The sequence below is a fragment of the Lichenostomus cassidix genome, chromosome 10 (genome assembly GCF_008360975.1).
Source record: "Lichenostomus cassidix isolate B80296 chromosome 10, HeHo_3.0, whole genome shotgun sequence".
NCBI classification, from domain to species: Eukaryota; Metazoa; Chordata; class Aves; order Passeriformes; family Meliphagidae; genus Lichenostomus; species Lichenostomus cassidix.
In genome coordinates this window covers 2,444,645-2,459,534 of record NC_139491.1, presented here as the reverse complement: position 1 = coordinate 2,459,534, position 14,890 = coordinate 2,444,645, and the positions used below count along the sequence as shown (strand labels likewise).

Genomic DNA, 14,890 nt, shown 5'->3' with positions numbered 1-14,890 from the left:
GATCCCAGCACAGGATCCCTGCTTTGTGCAGGGATCATTCTGATTCCCCACTGCTTAGCAGGGCTTTGGGCACTCGTGCAGAGATCCTCCTTGCAAAGGCCATTTCCACGTTTCTTCCAAAGTCAAACCCATAAATTATGCTTAAATCAGGAGCAGCTGGTTCACATCCCCATCCTCCACGTACTTATTTGTCATGCTTCTGGGAACTGAAATATGATTTGCTATAGAGCACCCTTCCCTCAATCACAACTGTCTTCAAACTCAGTATAAGGAACTGCAGGCTTGCCTGTCCTCCCTTATGTGGTCCAAATCCCTACAAATTAAAGTGTTTGTGGGGAGAGTGCACCCTGAAGGGACGTACAAACCCATCTGCATCTCTCCACACCCAGACAATGTACAGTTTATAGAAAAAAAACACCTTGTGAATGACAGACTCTGGTTTCCCTGGGTTTGCTACCAAAAGGGCTGTCTGGTCCCAAGTGCATGGATGTTTGTGCTTGAAGGCCTCTCTCTGTATCTGCACTGGGATTTATTAGCACGAGAAGTGCAAGAAGAGCAAAGTTGTCCTGATGTTTATTTAGGAAGGAATATTTCCCCTGATGAACTTTGAACATTCATGTCCCTGGAAGTGAGACATTTCCAGAGCACTAAACCAAGTGCAAACGAGTGAGGAAGAATTTAAAAAGGAGACAGTTCACAAGCAAAGGTCACCAAGGACAGCAAATGCCACCTGAGCCCAAATTCTAACAAAGCCTTTTTCCAGTGGAAAAAATGAAGTCCCTTAATTACAATTTGTAAATAAAATCTTCTTGGAAAATCAATATTTAGAGCCTGCCTTCTCTCAAGATGTTGGCCTTTGTCCCTTGCTATTATGGCAATATAAACCCCACAGTATGATACACTTCCAGGCTGAAGATTACCCTCCTGAACCTGATTGGTCAAAGGAAGAAAAGCAATAAACCTTTCAGACTGGTAATTCGGAGACTATTTCATGCTTCCTTGTAAATTTTGAAGTAATAACCTAGAAACATAATTTTACACAAGCCCACGGTTAACTTGGCCAGTGAGCACACCTTCCTCCAGCAGCAATACTCCTGCTTTTGGGGTGGGCTGGTGATGCTGGGTGGGAATTTTGCTAGGAATTCCCCTTAAACCTCTCAGGCATTTGGATCGTGATTGATCAGAATCACTCCAGGAGCAACATGGGCATCTCTGATCAGCGTAGAGGGATAGATCCTGCAGCTGCTGGACACAGGGATGGCTCCACCAAAGTCCGAAAGGCTCCATCAGCTTCTCCCTCGGAGAGCTTGGCTCAGCACAACATCACCCTGACAGCAGTCAGCTGCACCCCCAGCCCAGGGGCTGCATAGCAAGGCAGCCCCATCGTCAGCTCCTTCAGTCATTTTTATTCACAGCTTTTAATGGAAAAGCCCACAATTCCCTATGCCTGAGCCTTCATGCATTTTTCATTAACAATTATCCGCTATCCCAGAACTGCTTTTGATTTTTTGCTAATCATCGATTGGCTATTTTGTTCCCACACAGCTGGCATTTTCAAAACATAACAACCACCTCTGGAGAGGGCACAGCAGAAGGCTGATCTTTAATGCTAATGTGCCCAGAAACCGTCAACACATCAGGTGATGGGAATTCACATCTGAGGGACCACGAGGGATGAGATATTTATTGGACACAGCCTGTGAGGATGATTTTACTGTGCTGAAAGCCTGGAAGTTGCTTAGCAAGTGAATGTCTGATGTTGTATCAGCAGCCACATCCAATCTCCAGTGAATCCAGTCCTGAAGCTGCATCCCAGCAACAGAGGGCTTCTTACCTCGTGGGGTTTGCTCTCCTTGGATTTGCAGTTACTGCATATGAGAGACAGTGTAGGGTGAGGTAGATTCAAAAGGGCCCTTCACAACTTTGGGAAGCAACAGTCCAGTGGATCTCCTGGCTGTGGGTTTGTGCTGCTGCCCACAGGGCCTCAAGGCTGCAGGAGCAGAGCAGCATCTCGAACACACTATTTTCTGCAGGTCTGGACCTCACTTTTGGCTGTGTTAATTTACAAAAATGAAGCTGCTCCTAATGACACATTTTGCAATCAATTAGCACATGATATGTTTTGGGATGATTTACTCCTTTTTTTCCCTAAAAATCCCTTAGAGGGCATTCAGACCTCTATGGCAATATTAAGCAGGCCAAATGAATTTTCTAGAAAACCATGTAATCTAATTAAAAAGCTCATAGTGCAGTTTAGTAGCTTCATTGCTAGAAGATTCAAGATCCATCTTTACACAGACAAATATTTTCCAAGCGCAATAGACTGATAAATCCAAGATATAACCACAAACTGATTCTGCCTGGAACTAAGTGGGTTACAGCACTTAGTCATGCCCATGAGAGGCAAACAAAGGGCAAACTTGAAAAAGCTCAGGAAAAAATCATCCATCGATATGTCTTCTCCACTTCATGGAGCTCCCAGCCTTGCTGCACCAGTGAGGGCATTTTCCAGACTGACAGCTCTGGAAACCACCAGGCATGGCCACTTGCCTGAAGCTGGAGGTTGGAGCAGACCAAGACTAGTGTGAAAGAAGACAAAAGTTCAACACTGTCGAGTACGACGGCCTGAGGGCTCAGCTTTACAGTCGTGTTACTATAGCTTGAGAAGATGCCATGTGTCAGCTGAGCCCCAGGAATGGGCTGAGCTCCCTCAGCCTGTGCCAGATGCTGTAATCTGATCATTCAGCTCACCATGGAAAAGACTGATGCTAAATTGCATTAAATGATTCCCATAAGAAAACGATTAGAGCAATGTTCACCAAGTCGCAGTTCACATGCATGGGTAGCACAGCTCCAGGCACAGGGACCTGGCCAGGAGACATGACCAGGACCAAAGACCTGACTTCTGCTCTCCTCAAACAGTGAGGAGATATCTCAGGGAAGATATCTGGGTGAGACACAGAGCTGGATTCAGTGTCAGTTCTGCCATGGATTTAATGATCACTTGGACTTCATCACTTCTGACTACGCTTCCTCATCAATAAAAGAGGATGCACTAATTTCCCTCCAATCCCTTCTGCTCTGCTCATACCATAAAGGGCAGACATGCCTCAGAAACTCATGCCATGAACTCAAAGACCACAAGCCTGAATGGAGTGCCATCTACATGTGCACATACAAAGTTACCTGAAGCTCTAAAAATGTCCAGTTCTCTACTGATAACGATGGTTTTATTACCACTCACACCTTATCCTTCCTTCATCACACATCCTTCCATCACCCATGTAACAAAAGGTTAAAAACCCCTCAAACTAGGAAACAAAAAGCCACAGATTGATACAGATACAGATATTTGGAAAAATAAACTCACTCTTCTCCCCTGAGGAACAAGACACGGTGTCTGCACAGCACTTCCTAGTGGTCTAAACTGAAGGTCCAGACCCTCCAGCAAGGCTGGGTAGTTGCTTTCCTGAGACACTTGCTAATAGAGAGAGCAGCTATATGACACCACAGATCACAAACGACCAATACTTCAGGTTCACAACACAGGTGCTATTATTTTGTAGTATATCTTTTCATGCTATTTCCATAGAAACTACATCGTTGACTAGTAATTTTCACACTAAGTGCATCATTTCCTCAGTACAAACATCCCCATCCGCTCACAGGAAAATGTAGTTATTTAGTACTCAGAGAACACACTCTTCCCTGGTGAGATAAAAGGCTAAAGTTTAGTGAAAGTCAGGTTCCACACAAATATTATTTCTAATGTATTTGCATTTGCATGCCCAGGCAGGTCAATGTTCAGGGGTTAAAGCACAGTTCCTCCATTGAGGAGTGAATGTGGTTCCTTTCATCTCCAGGAACAACACTTTCTCCTTCCAGAAATACCCAGATGATGATCAGGACAAAAGAGAAACTTTTCCTGGGTTTCTGCATCAACAGTCAAAGTCTAATGCTGATGTCCTGGCACAAAAAACCATGGAGCACCAAAATGTAAGACTGCGAGGTGCAGCCAGCAGGACTGGAGCAGTGTTTCAGTTTATCAAAGCCCAAGATGAATCCACAGATCTGCTTCAGAACACTGCCACCTTCACATCAGCTCTTTGCTATGCAGAAAGCAATCCAACATCTCTCCCAGTCCTCCTTCAATGGCAGTGCCAAGAGCCCAGTGCATCAGGACTTACCTGTTGTTATTCTTCAGCTTGATGTGGTCGCTGGTCTCCAGGATCTGCCCGTTCCTCAGCCAAGTGATCTGGGGAGGAGGCTCCCCTTGGGCCACACACGTGAAGATGGCAGTAGTCCCCACGGGTCTGGAAATGGACTGGGGATGCTGCACAAACTCTGCTGGGGCTGACAGGAGGAAGGAGAAAGAGGGTGAGAAAAGTCACAATGATGCCACTTTATCCTGGTACAAAAGAACATCTCATCAATAAGCCTTGCCTGCCTGGGGACATGGGATACTTGGCCAACCCACAGCACAGGCAGCAGGTAACTCTGGTTTGGATGGTGTGTCTGTAAACAATGCAGTGCTGCCTTTTGGTTGCCCACCCTGGCTGCCATAGCTTCATAGGAGGCTCCTGAAAGCCAGCTCAGAAGTGATGGAAAGCTGAGGTGAGCCCTGCAGGGTTCAGGCAAACAGGACCAACGTTTATGCCCTTTCACCTCTCCATGGTCTCCCACGGAAAGCAACCCCAGTGCTGCAGCTGCAGAGATGTGATGCTTCCTCAATAGCAGAGCTGGAGCAACACCCTGGCTTTGCCCTAAGGACCTGAATGGCATTAGCAAACTGCTTGAAATGGAAAGAACTGTAAGGATATCCTATAGCAATCTGGCAGGGTGTTCTCTCCTCAGTAAATATCAGATTTGCTTACCATTTTCTTGTCAGCAAGAGATTGGGGAACCTTTTTTTACCCCAGATCTTCAGCCTGGGACCCTTGGGGTCCTGCCAAGCCTGGCAGAAGGCTTACACCTTGCCTGTACTTGCTGCTCACCTTGTCACCAAATGTTTTCACCTTTGACAATAACATTTTTAAACAGAAAGCGACTTCCTCCTTCCAGCAGCTCAAATTAGATTTAAAATCATTTATCAGAATAAACCAGCGTATCAGCCTACAGAAAGCAGGGCCTGACAGACACTGCCAAATAGGTGAGATTATTCAAGCAGTTCTGCTTCAAAGGGCAAAGTGATAAATATACTCCATGTTGCTACTGAAACCTAAAATCAGGTGGAACCGGCAGCAGACACAATGAAGACAAACAGATAAGAGGCACAGGCCCATAATAAATTTACTGACTAACATCACATAACGGATGGCTGACATTAAATTTTTTTGACAAAAGCAAGATTATCCAGGGAGACACATTCAGAGCCACTCACAGGCTTTTTCCAAGTATGGGGTTGGTGGGCTCTGCCACCAGTAGGGATATAGGCATTGGAGAAGGGAGCAAACAGGTCCAGGGAAATATACTGAGGAGCAGCCAGGCTGCAGGTGGGATGCAACAGCTGAGCCTTGTGGTTCACAGCCAAAACACCCCTTGGGGTTTGCTGCAGCATTTCAGGGGGATAAAGCTCTATGCAGGTAAGGGAAGAACATGGCTACTTCTGTAACACCACCAAACTGCAGGGAGAGGTGCTTGTGTGAAGTCTAATTGTGCAGATTCTAAGTCCTCCAAGCAGGAAGACAGAGAAATTCATCACAGAGCCTGTCCCCCTCGAAGGAGCCCCCTCCTTCATTTTTAATAATCAGAGGGAAGTGGAGCATGGCAGGTCTGACTTATGTTCCTGGTACGGGGTATCTGCCAGCAGAGTTTATTGTCAGGCCACTGCTGTCAGCACTCAACTCCACTAATGAACCTGATCCCAGCAACCCAATGGACTTCCAGAACCTACAGCTAAGCTTCCCCATGTGCCAATCAATCTCTTGTCCTTTTACTTCCCTTCTACGTTTTTGCTCTAGACTCACAGATTAAAACAAAATTCAAGATGGGTTCAATAAAAGTTGGAAGCAAGGATAAACAGGGGGAAAACCCCTCTTTCCTGCTGTGAATGGCCCCTTTGTGGTGTACAGTGAGAGCATTAGAGACTTGATTTTCCTCAGCGTCCCGCCCCCCGCTTTGTGCTGGCGCAGTTTTGCAGGAGCAATTATTCTGCAAGTGGCTGTGCACCTCCCTGCTTTCATCTGGGCTCCCGAGCTGCACCCGCAGCACTCGCAGGTGCAAACCCACGATGCCAAGGAAGGGCACAGCCACCTTCCAGCTCCTCGCTGCAGCTTCATTGAAGATCCTCTTGGCTCTTTGCCTCTGCCTCCCCCTCGCTTCATCAAATCTCAAACCCACCGTTTGTTCCAGCAGAAACAAAGTTGAAATATGGAAAGAAGCATCCGGCATAACCCTTCTGGAACCGCCGGCTCTCCTTATCCTCCCTTATTAGCCCGTGTCAAGAGGGAGTAATTGGAGTGGTGTCTGTGTGACTCGGGGTAACAAATGTGCAGCTGCGGCCCCTGGCTCGGTGCCAGTGACACTGCTCAGTGCCACAGCCCTGCGGGTTCCTCGTGTCCCTGCTCCCCTCTGCCAGCCCTCCCCTTTGCTGTCTCGCTAAACATCAAAACCCCTTAACCCCTTTAAACTTAACTTGCTTAAACTCTCTGGGGAGCAGGTTCCCACCTCTGCTGTGCTGAGCTCTCCCCTGTTCCACGGCATCCCTTGCTGCAAGACACAGGTGCCTTTCCACTGTTCCTGCTCTTCCTGGCTTTCCCCAGGCATTGCTCTGTCCTGTTCAGGTCTCAACAGTGTGAAGCAATGGCCCAGGTCAAAACAGAAACTCATGGAGTCAGAAGGACATGGACTGGGAACAGATGGAGTTTAAAGGACATGGACTGGCTGGGTGCTCCTCTGCTACCTGGACCAGGATGCACCCAACCTGGTGTTCACAAACCGTGCCCCAAAAAGGTGCCCCCAGGCAACTGCTGCTGTGTGGTCTCAGGGCAAATGACTCCTTTCCTGTGAGGAAAAATGTCTCCTCTCCTCTCCCAGGTCCTCTCTCCTGCCCTTCCAACGACTTCAACAGGATCCAAGAGTTTGTCTGGGTTAGAGGGAAAGGAACAGAAGCCAACCCTGCCTGCTGCCAGCCTTGTCTTCAGCCAAGCCCTGCCTGCTGCCAGCCCTTCACCGTCCTCATCACTCATAATTAATAGAGCATCTTGTCAGGGCTCATCTCTCCCTGCACGGAGGCACAGTGGTCTGAACACCTCTGCCCCTTCCACACTACATGCCAAAAGCCATTGCAGGCAGCCAGAGGAAGCATTTCTCAGCCCTCCATTAAGACTTTAATAAAGATATTAATGGAGATCCCTGTTAAGAGCAGAGGATTCAAACCTGGCAAGGAGAAGTGGGCATGTTCCAGCCCTGGCTTGTGAAGTATGAAGAAACCAGAGCATTGATTATTCAGGACTTAATGGGAGGGAGGGGATCATGCAGTTTTAATGAATATTTAAAGACATGACATTGGTATCAAAAAGCAATAACACTTAATACCACCCCCAGAATCGTTAACGAAGTGATTCAATAGCTTTTACTGTGCTCAGCAAACTGTGATAGCATGGAGATGCACTGCAACAGCAGGTCCTAACAGGAGACCCAGATGGGCTCTATCTCTTTATGTCAGCAGGGACCAGCCATCAGTGTGTCCCCCAAGATACCAGGGAGCTCTGCATGAGGTTGGGGTATGGTGCTTATGGTAGTGCGTGATGGCTCACAGAAGATCCCAAGGATCAGGGAGCACTGACAGGTCACTGAGAAGATCCCAAGGATGAGGGAACACTGACAGCCAATGCTCCAGTGCCAGACCAAGCCATGTCTCTTGCATCTCAGCATGAAGTGTCATTAATTCTCAAGTGGACAGAGTGGCAGGGTCGGGGAGGGAGGCTGGGGTGAAGAGAAGGAAGAATAACATGGAAACAACAAAACCTCATAAATTAGGCTACTGGCACCCGTAATAAGGGTATAAAGGAGAAGTCAGGTCAACGGGGAAGTCAGTCAAGCACAGCAAATGGTGACAGGAGATTTAAGACAACTGCTGCTCACTTGGCTTCCCTCTATTCACTACAGAAAAAGCCCAGATGTTTATGTGAGTAACTTAAAGTAGCAGTGATGGGACTGCAAGGGCCAAAGATGGAACCTGTGCTCATGTTCCCTGGAAAATAGGCAGAGAACACTACAGGGGCTGTCATGGAGCCTGTCCTTCAGGCCTCATTAAATTTGTGTCCCAGCAAGGTGCAGGCTGGAGTTCCACAGCAGCGAGATATGTTCCTATGTCACCTACAAGTGTGGTGCTGGGAGAATGTTCCAGAGGGATCAGACACCCCAGCTCACCCCAGCATCCTGACAGACAAGATTTGAGTGCCCACCTGTCTCTGTGTGGCAGCTTTTCTTGAGAAGGAAAATGTGGACAGGATGGGAACTGCTCCATGGGGCACACTGACTCACACAGCACATATTGAAGTTGGTTTGCAGAATGAATTCAGGGCTAAACTCAAGGACAAACCAAGTACTGCAGAGCCAAGCCTAAACCACAGCAACTGCAATACATCTGCTAGTGAATTCCACCCCGCAGCCAAGGCTTGTGATGCCAGCGAGCAAGAATGATGGAAGAAACATCAGGAAGCGCAGTGGTGGCCGGATCTGCTGGACCAAGGAGTGCTGCCCAGTCCTGCCAACAGAAAGCACGGCGAACAAGGCAGTCATTGTCAGCAGAGCCTTCAAACCCATGTCCTTAAGATGGGCTCTCATTTATGAGATGGGATCTCATTTTTCTGCATAGCTTTCAGGAGGAAATGAAGCATGGAGTGGAGAACACTGGTGACCATCTGGCCATTCACAGCCCATCAGTTTGTTATGACACCAAACACATAATAAAGCACAAAAGATTGCACAGGAGGTAGAGGGGAAAGTGCTTTGATATATTTTTTTCCTTGCCACCGAAGCCTGCTCTTCCCTCGCCTCACACACACGCACACCCTCAGTTTCAGTCGGCGCCGCATTCGGCCCTTCGACAACTCCCCCCGTGAGACTTTCATTCGAAGCTCAGCACAAAGCAATATTCAAATGGCTGCGCTGGGATCTGAAGGGAAAATGGAAACTTTCTTGTGTGAGAACCTTACAAAAGAGATCAAAGGAGCCTAAATGGCCAGGGGAGGGCAGGGAGGAAGGGAGCGGGGGATTGACGCCTTCTCCTCTGGAGGGAGGAGGAATTCCCAGGAAGATAATAAGATGCCGTTAGATTATCTTAAGAAAAATCTACAATGGGAAAGGACATTATGGCTGGAGGAAGAGCAGAGCCCTGTGTTGGGACACCTCTGCCGATGCAGCTGCTGGATGGGACAAGGACCACTGCTGGCAGCAGGAGGGAAGACATGGTCTCAGTTCCAGCCTCCCGCTAACTCCTTGCCTTACAACAGGAAACATCGTCCTTTCTCCTCCAGTTTCCCACCTATAAACGTGCCTCCTTCAAAAGACAAGTGGGGCAAGTTAATTTGTGCCTCCAGGCACTTCAAGGGCCCCTGCATAAAGGCAGCAAGTACCTGGCCTGGTGTGCTTTGAGGATGCTGTATTGTCCTAGCCCTGTGCTAACTTCCTCTCCAACCAGGCTTTTGATAGCCCGCTCTTTGCTTGCTCTTTGCTTTTCTTCTCTTTACGGATGTAATTTGCATCGCTGACATCTTGACAAAGATAAAACCCACAGTCTCCCATGTCAGTCATTATCGCTGTTTTCTTCCCAGACGAACCTGAACAGCAATCATTTGTACCTCTCAGCTGGAAAATTCAGGCAAAATGAGATGCAGAGGCAGGAAAAACTGCTTCCAGAGGGAGGGTGAGCAAACCTGCGATGAGCTTGGCTGCCTGGCTAGAGACTGCTATTATCCTGCCTGGGGAAAAACGTTTCTCCAAAAAAACATAAGTATTTTAAGGATGGGCAAAACAGGCTGGGGTCCTGGACACTGCAGATCCTGTCTAAGGACTACTCCAAGGACCCATTGGCCACAATTCTCCACACCACTGCCACCTTCTCTGCTGATGCTTAATGCAGGAGAATCCCCGTTCCACAGAAAGACTGAGCTCCAAGGGCCCTGTGAGTAACCTCTTAGGGACAAATTCTTATCTTGGCTCCCCAGGAGAAAATCCACAGTAATCCTACAGCAGCTGAACTCCAACACTAGACCATCTGCTCAAGAACTGTAGCAATGAGAAGCTGTGCTACCTTTCACTCTCTCATTCAGTTGCTAACAGGACCAGTCAACCTTTCCTACGTGCACCATGTGCAGAGCTGTCCTGCAACAGTTCTAAAGGGTTTATATCAGTACAGAGAGGTTGCTCTTAATGCCAGGGTTGTTGTTTCTTATTAAGGGTAGTCATGCCAGTTGGGAGGCCCCCTCACTGCACTGCTCACCCAGAAATCCAAGAGCAAAAGAAACAGCACGTTTTCACCTTGTCTAATGTCTGATGAGCACCTGGGGCTCAGGAGGCACAGGCAGCTCTTTCCACACCCTTTCTGGGTGATGGCTGGTGGGATCACTGCCAACGACTCCCAGGATCTGTCGGGTGACATCAGGGCTGGAGCAGGGTGAGCATCATGGCTGGAACAGGGCACTTTCCCCATCAGCAGCACGAAAGGTTCAATTAGCGGCTCCAGCAGGAGGTGTGTAATTTTAGATTCAGGATATCATCAGTCAATAGTTAATGAGTGAACTGATGAGAGCGCGAGATGCTTTAAGTGGACTAGCTTGAAGAGGAGGTGAGTGCCTGTAATCAGGGGTGGATTGCTGCCATTCAGAGCACGCTGCCAGCTGGGTTTGCCTTCTCAAATACTTGCCTGGCTCCCCTCACCATGGAGACTGGTTGCACAGAGCATGTGGAAGGGATTTGTGTGGTTTCCTGAGCGCTGATCTCTACTTTGGGCTGAACTGCCCTTTACAAGTAGCATTTCAGGACAATTGCTGCAGGAAGAGGAGCAACCTGCATCCCATGGGCAAAGCCCCCAAAGGGTGCTTCAATCAGACCATGGCAAAGGACTCAGACAGTGTCAATTGCTACAGGAAACAATCTCACAGACTGTTTGGATATGGTTTTAGACTTACTGGTGCAGTTTCAGTCGGAAAGCCATACTCTGTGAGTCGTATCCACTGCTGGGTACCAGTGCAGGAGTGATATCTATCATTCAAAGGTGTCCAGTATGAAAATAGTGACTATGTCCTTGTATCGCTAAGGACCATGGGACAAATTTGGCTGATTAATTCAGGCATTCTGGTGGGAAGTACAAGTATGGTAACAAGTAACAACCAGTGTCTGCTAAGACAAAGAAATGCCTGTGATGGGGTGGGAAACCACTGCAGCCCCTACATCTGATACCTCAGTTGAACAACACCTGGTTGCGAGTCACCTGTGTGGGACACAGACACACTTGGGAAACCACATGTCCAGAGGAGAAGTGCTTTGTCTGGTACCACCAGAGAAGTGAAGTCAGAACTGTCCAAGCCAAGCCCTCGGGGTCCCAGGGGCTCACCTTGCACCACGAGGCTGCCCTGGGCGGTGCGGCGCACGCGGGTTCCGGGTTTGTTGGCGGCACACACGTAGATGCCAGAGTGCTGAACCGTCAGGTCCGAGATCATGAGGTTTCCTGTGCCCAGCACCTGGATCCCCTCCACGCCAATCGGGCGGCCATCTGAAAGAAGGGGAGAAGGACAGAAGTCACATGCTGGACTTTTGTGAGAGGTTCTCCAGGGCACAGCCCTCAGCAAGGTCTAATCTAAGTACTTACAGAGTGGTGCCATGTTCTGCTACTGGCATTTGCCATGTAAAGTCAATGGGATTTAACTGATGCTCTTATCAGAGCTGTCTTCTGCAGAAAGACAGATCCTTTTTTTGTGTTTATCCACAATCACTCTTTGTGCTGCTTAAAAACCCGAAGTACCACCACAGGAAATGTGAAAGTTTTCAACCACATGTTCTGATTATATGAAGCACCCAGAACACAGTTCAACAGAGTAGTTAAACAAAGTGAAATCATCTCACCTTCTCTAAGCCATTGCTTGGGTTCTTGCATTAGAATGAGCAGGGATCCAATCAGCTCAATAGCCTATTTCCAAGGGAAAGGCTCCAGGAAGAAGCCAACCCACTGCAGTGCTCCCCCAAGGCACTTTCCCAGCCACTAGCAATTTATGACCTGCAGATTATCTGACCCAGAAGTTAAACCACTTTAGCTGATAACCCTTGATGGATCTTTGTGGCTTCGGAAAATAAGAGAACACTGGATTTTTGAATCCTTAGCCCTTGAACACACACTAGCTCAGGGCAAGGAGCCAGACTCTGAGCTGGTGGTTAGAGCTCAGTTACTCTGGCTTGGAAGGGCGACTGAAAAGGGCTGTCCCTATCCTGAGTGCTGGATCTGAGGCATGTGAAATACCTCCCTATCAAGGAATTCACTTTTTTCCTGTTTTCTCTGGAAAATTCCCAGCCAGCTCTAATTACAATGTGTTTCATTAGTATCAGGCTATTGCTTTCTATTGTTTCATTGATTTGTGTTTTAAGACACTGTCGGACAAAGGCAGCTCTAAATCAGGCCTAGCACATGTCAGGGTGTCTGAGCAGAGCAGCAAGGCAGAGGAGCAGTTAAAGGGAGCATACTTTCATTAGACAGCAATCAGGAATTCAGTTCTTCTCTCAAGTTTGCTCATGGAGGAGTTTAGAGAACCTACAGAAACTAGAGAAGCAAGAACCAGCCCTGGTGACATCCCCCCGACCATCCTATGAGACTTCCATACTCATGTGTTCCACCACCACAAAGATTGGTCTTTTGCTCTGAAGTCTGTGCCATAATCTTGCCATAAGCTTCACACTCCAACACAGACAGCACGCAAGGCTAGCTAAAAGTTACCTGCAATCACGTGCTTTAGATGCAGTATCATGCTTTGTATAATAAAAAATACTAGGAGAGGTGGGTCCAATAAAAAGCAGCGCCCAGTGGCAGGTCCATCTTGAAGCCAGCTAGCATTGGCTCCACTGGATTATGAGGAAGCTCCCTGCAGCTCCCCACTAAAGCCATCCCTGTAGCCCCCACATTACCAAAACTTGTCATGCAAACCCAATACAACCAAAGGATTGAGGAATCCCATTTCAGATTCAGGGCAGCATCCCTCTAAAAAACCTCAGCAAAGCATAGACTGAGAGCTACAAAGCACTTCCCAAACCTATCTCGTGCCATGCTCTTTATATATGGTTTTTCAGGAAATTTTTTAGCTTAAAGGTTTCCTTGCTTCATTAGACAGGAAATACCATACTTCTTCATTATTTGCATTGCAAAGAAAAATGCTCAGGTCTTTTAGAGAGAGAAAAACAATGTCATTAAATGATCACAGTGCTGGCCAAGCCACCGCTGCAGTAAATGGCTCAGTAATAAAAAGGACAGTAAAACATGACCTGTCCCACATTTAATGTGCAATAACAAGGAACCATTCCTTCCAAACAGCATTTGAACTGAAGTGTAAAGAGGTCTGAATTAAATCCAAATTGAACTTGATTTCATCTTTTAAATTAGACCTTTCAGAAGTCTGCATTTACAATAGGCATAAAAATCAAATCCCTCTCTTGAGAGAGGGAAGGGACCAGTGAAAGATGCAAAGTGGTCATACCTGGATCCTTCATCACATCACTGCCTTGAGAAATACCACGGAAATGTGACTTGAATGTCAGCAGTTTTACTGTATTATTTATAACATGCTCCATCATTTAAGCATGCAAAGACTCAGCCTGCAGCAGGTGCCCCCCTGCCCCAGTCCAAATACCAGCATGATATGTCCTCAGTTATCTCTCCAACTCCAGCTATTAGAGGTGTGGTGGTCTGAAGAAACATCTCCTGTCCATACATCTTTCATTTCCCTGGAGAACAAAGCCCTTCGAGCTCAGAAACCTCACTGGATCTGCCATTTGGCTCAGAGTGTGACCTCTAACAGCCAGCAAAGATCACCGTGCCAGGTCATCTTTAACACCTCTCACTCAGCTCCTCCCTTTCAAAAAGCACTGAAAAGTGCTTCTACACAAACATCTCTACTTTCCCAGTCTGTTCTATCCTTCTCACTCTACTGTGCCTCACTCACCTTGAGCTGTCCTGCAGTCAGCTAGAAGGTCTTCAGCTAATATCTAGTCCAACTTAGTAAAACTGACAACACATATAAATAATACAGAGTGTTTACACAAGAAATTCCTTGCATCCTGAAAGCTCAGCACTTTGCAGAACTGCTGTGCTTGAGGGACTCATGTCTTACACCTGCTTTGCAAAGGTTGCTATTTATTTTAACCCTGTTTTCTTTACATGGAGACCTGAAGAGTGGTTTGGATCAAACAATCCAAACCCTGTAAATCCACCTTCCTGGCATCACCTGCCACCACAAATTCATCTCTTCATGGAGGAAATCTGAAAGACTGTAAAAGCTAACACTTGTTCAGTTCCCAAAGCTCTCAGGACCCAGGCAGGCTTGAACCCGCTGCTCATTTAACATGACCTTCTACTTCTTTTAAAAAAGTCAAAAGTAGAAAATTTGAGGGCTGAAAAAAAGCCAGTCTGGATTAAAATTTCTGACAGATTGTCGCTGTCGATCCTCAGTTGATGAGGACAAAATGGAGAGAGATTCAGCTGTTGTGATGAGGAGACAGACCTCTAATTAATAAAGGAGACCATTCTCCAAAAAAGATGCTCTGGCTATAGACAAGTAGGGACTTCACTGAATCACAGGATGGTTTTGGTTGGAAAAGACCATAAAGATCATCTTGTTCCAATCCCCCTGCCATGAACAGGGACACCTTCCACTGTCCCAGGTTGCTGCAAGCCCTGTCCAAC

At 47.3% G+C, this 14,890-nt stretch overlaps 1 protein-coding gene across 1 annotated transcript in view; it reads right to left on the bottom strand.

The window, feature by feature from the left end:
• The window catches only part of IGDCC3 (immunoglobulin superfamily DCC subclass member 3), a 94,263-nt gene that overhangs the window by 12,361 nt on the left and 67,012 nt on the right, over positions 1–14,890 (bottom strand). The window contains exons 6-7 of the mRNA XM_085070293.1: positions 11,561–11,719; positions 4,188–4,353 (exon numbers count right to left, since the gene is read on the bottom strand). Coding sequence (XP_084926419.1) covers positions 4,188–4,353; positions 11,561–11,719 — 325 coding nt within the window. The remainder of the gene's footprint in view (positions 1–4,187; positions 4,354–11,560; positions 11,720–14,890) is intronic.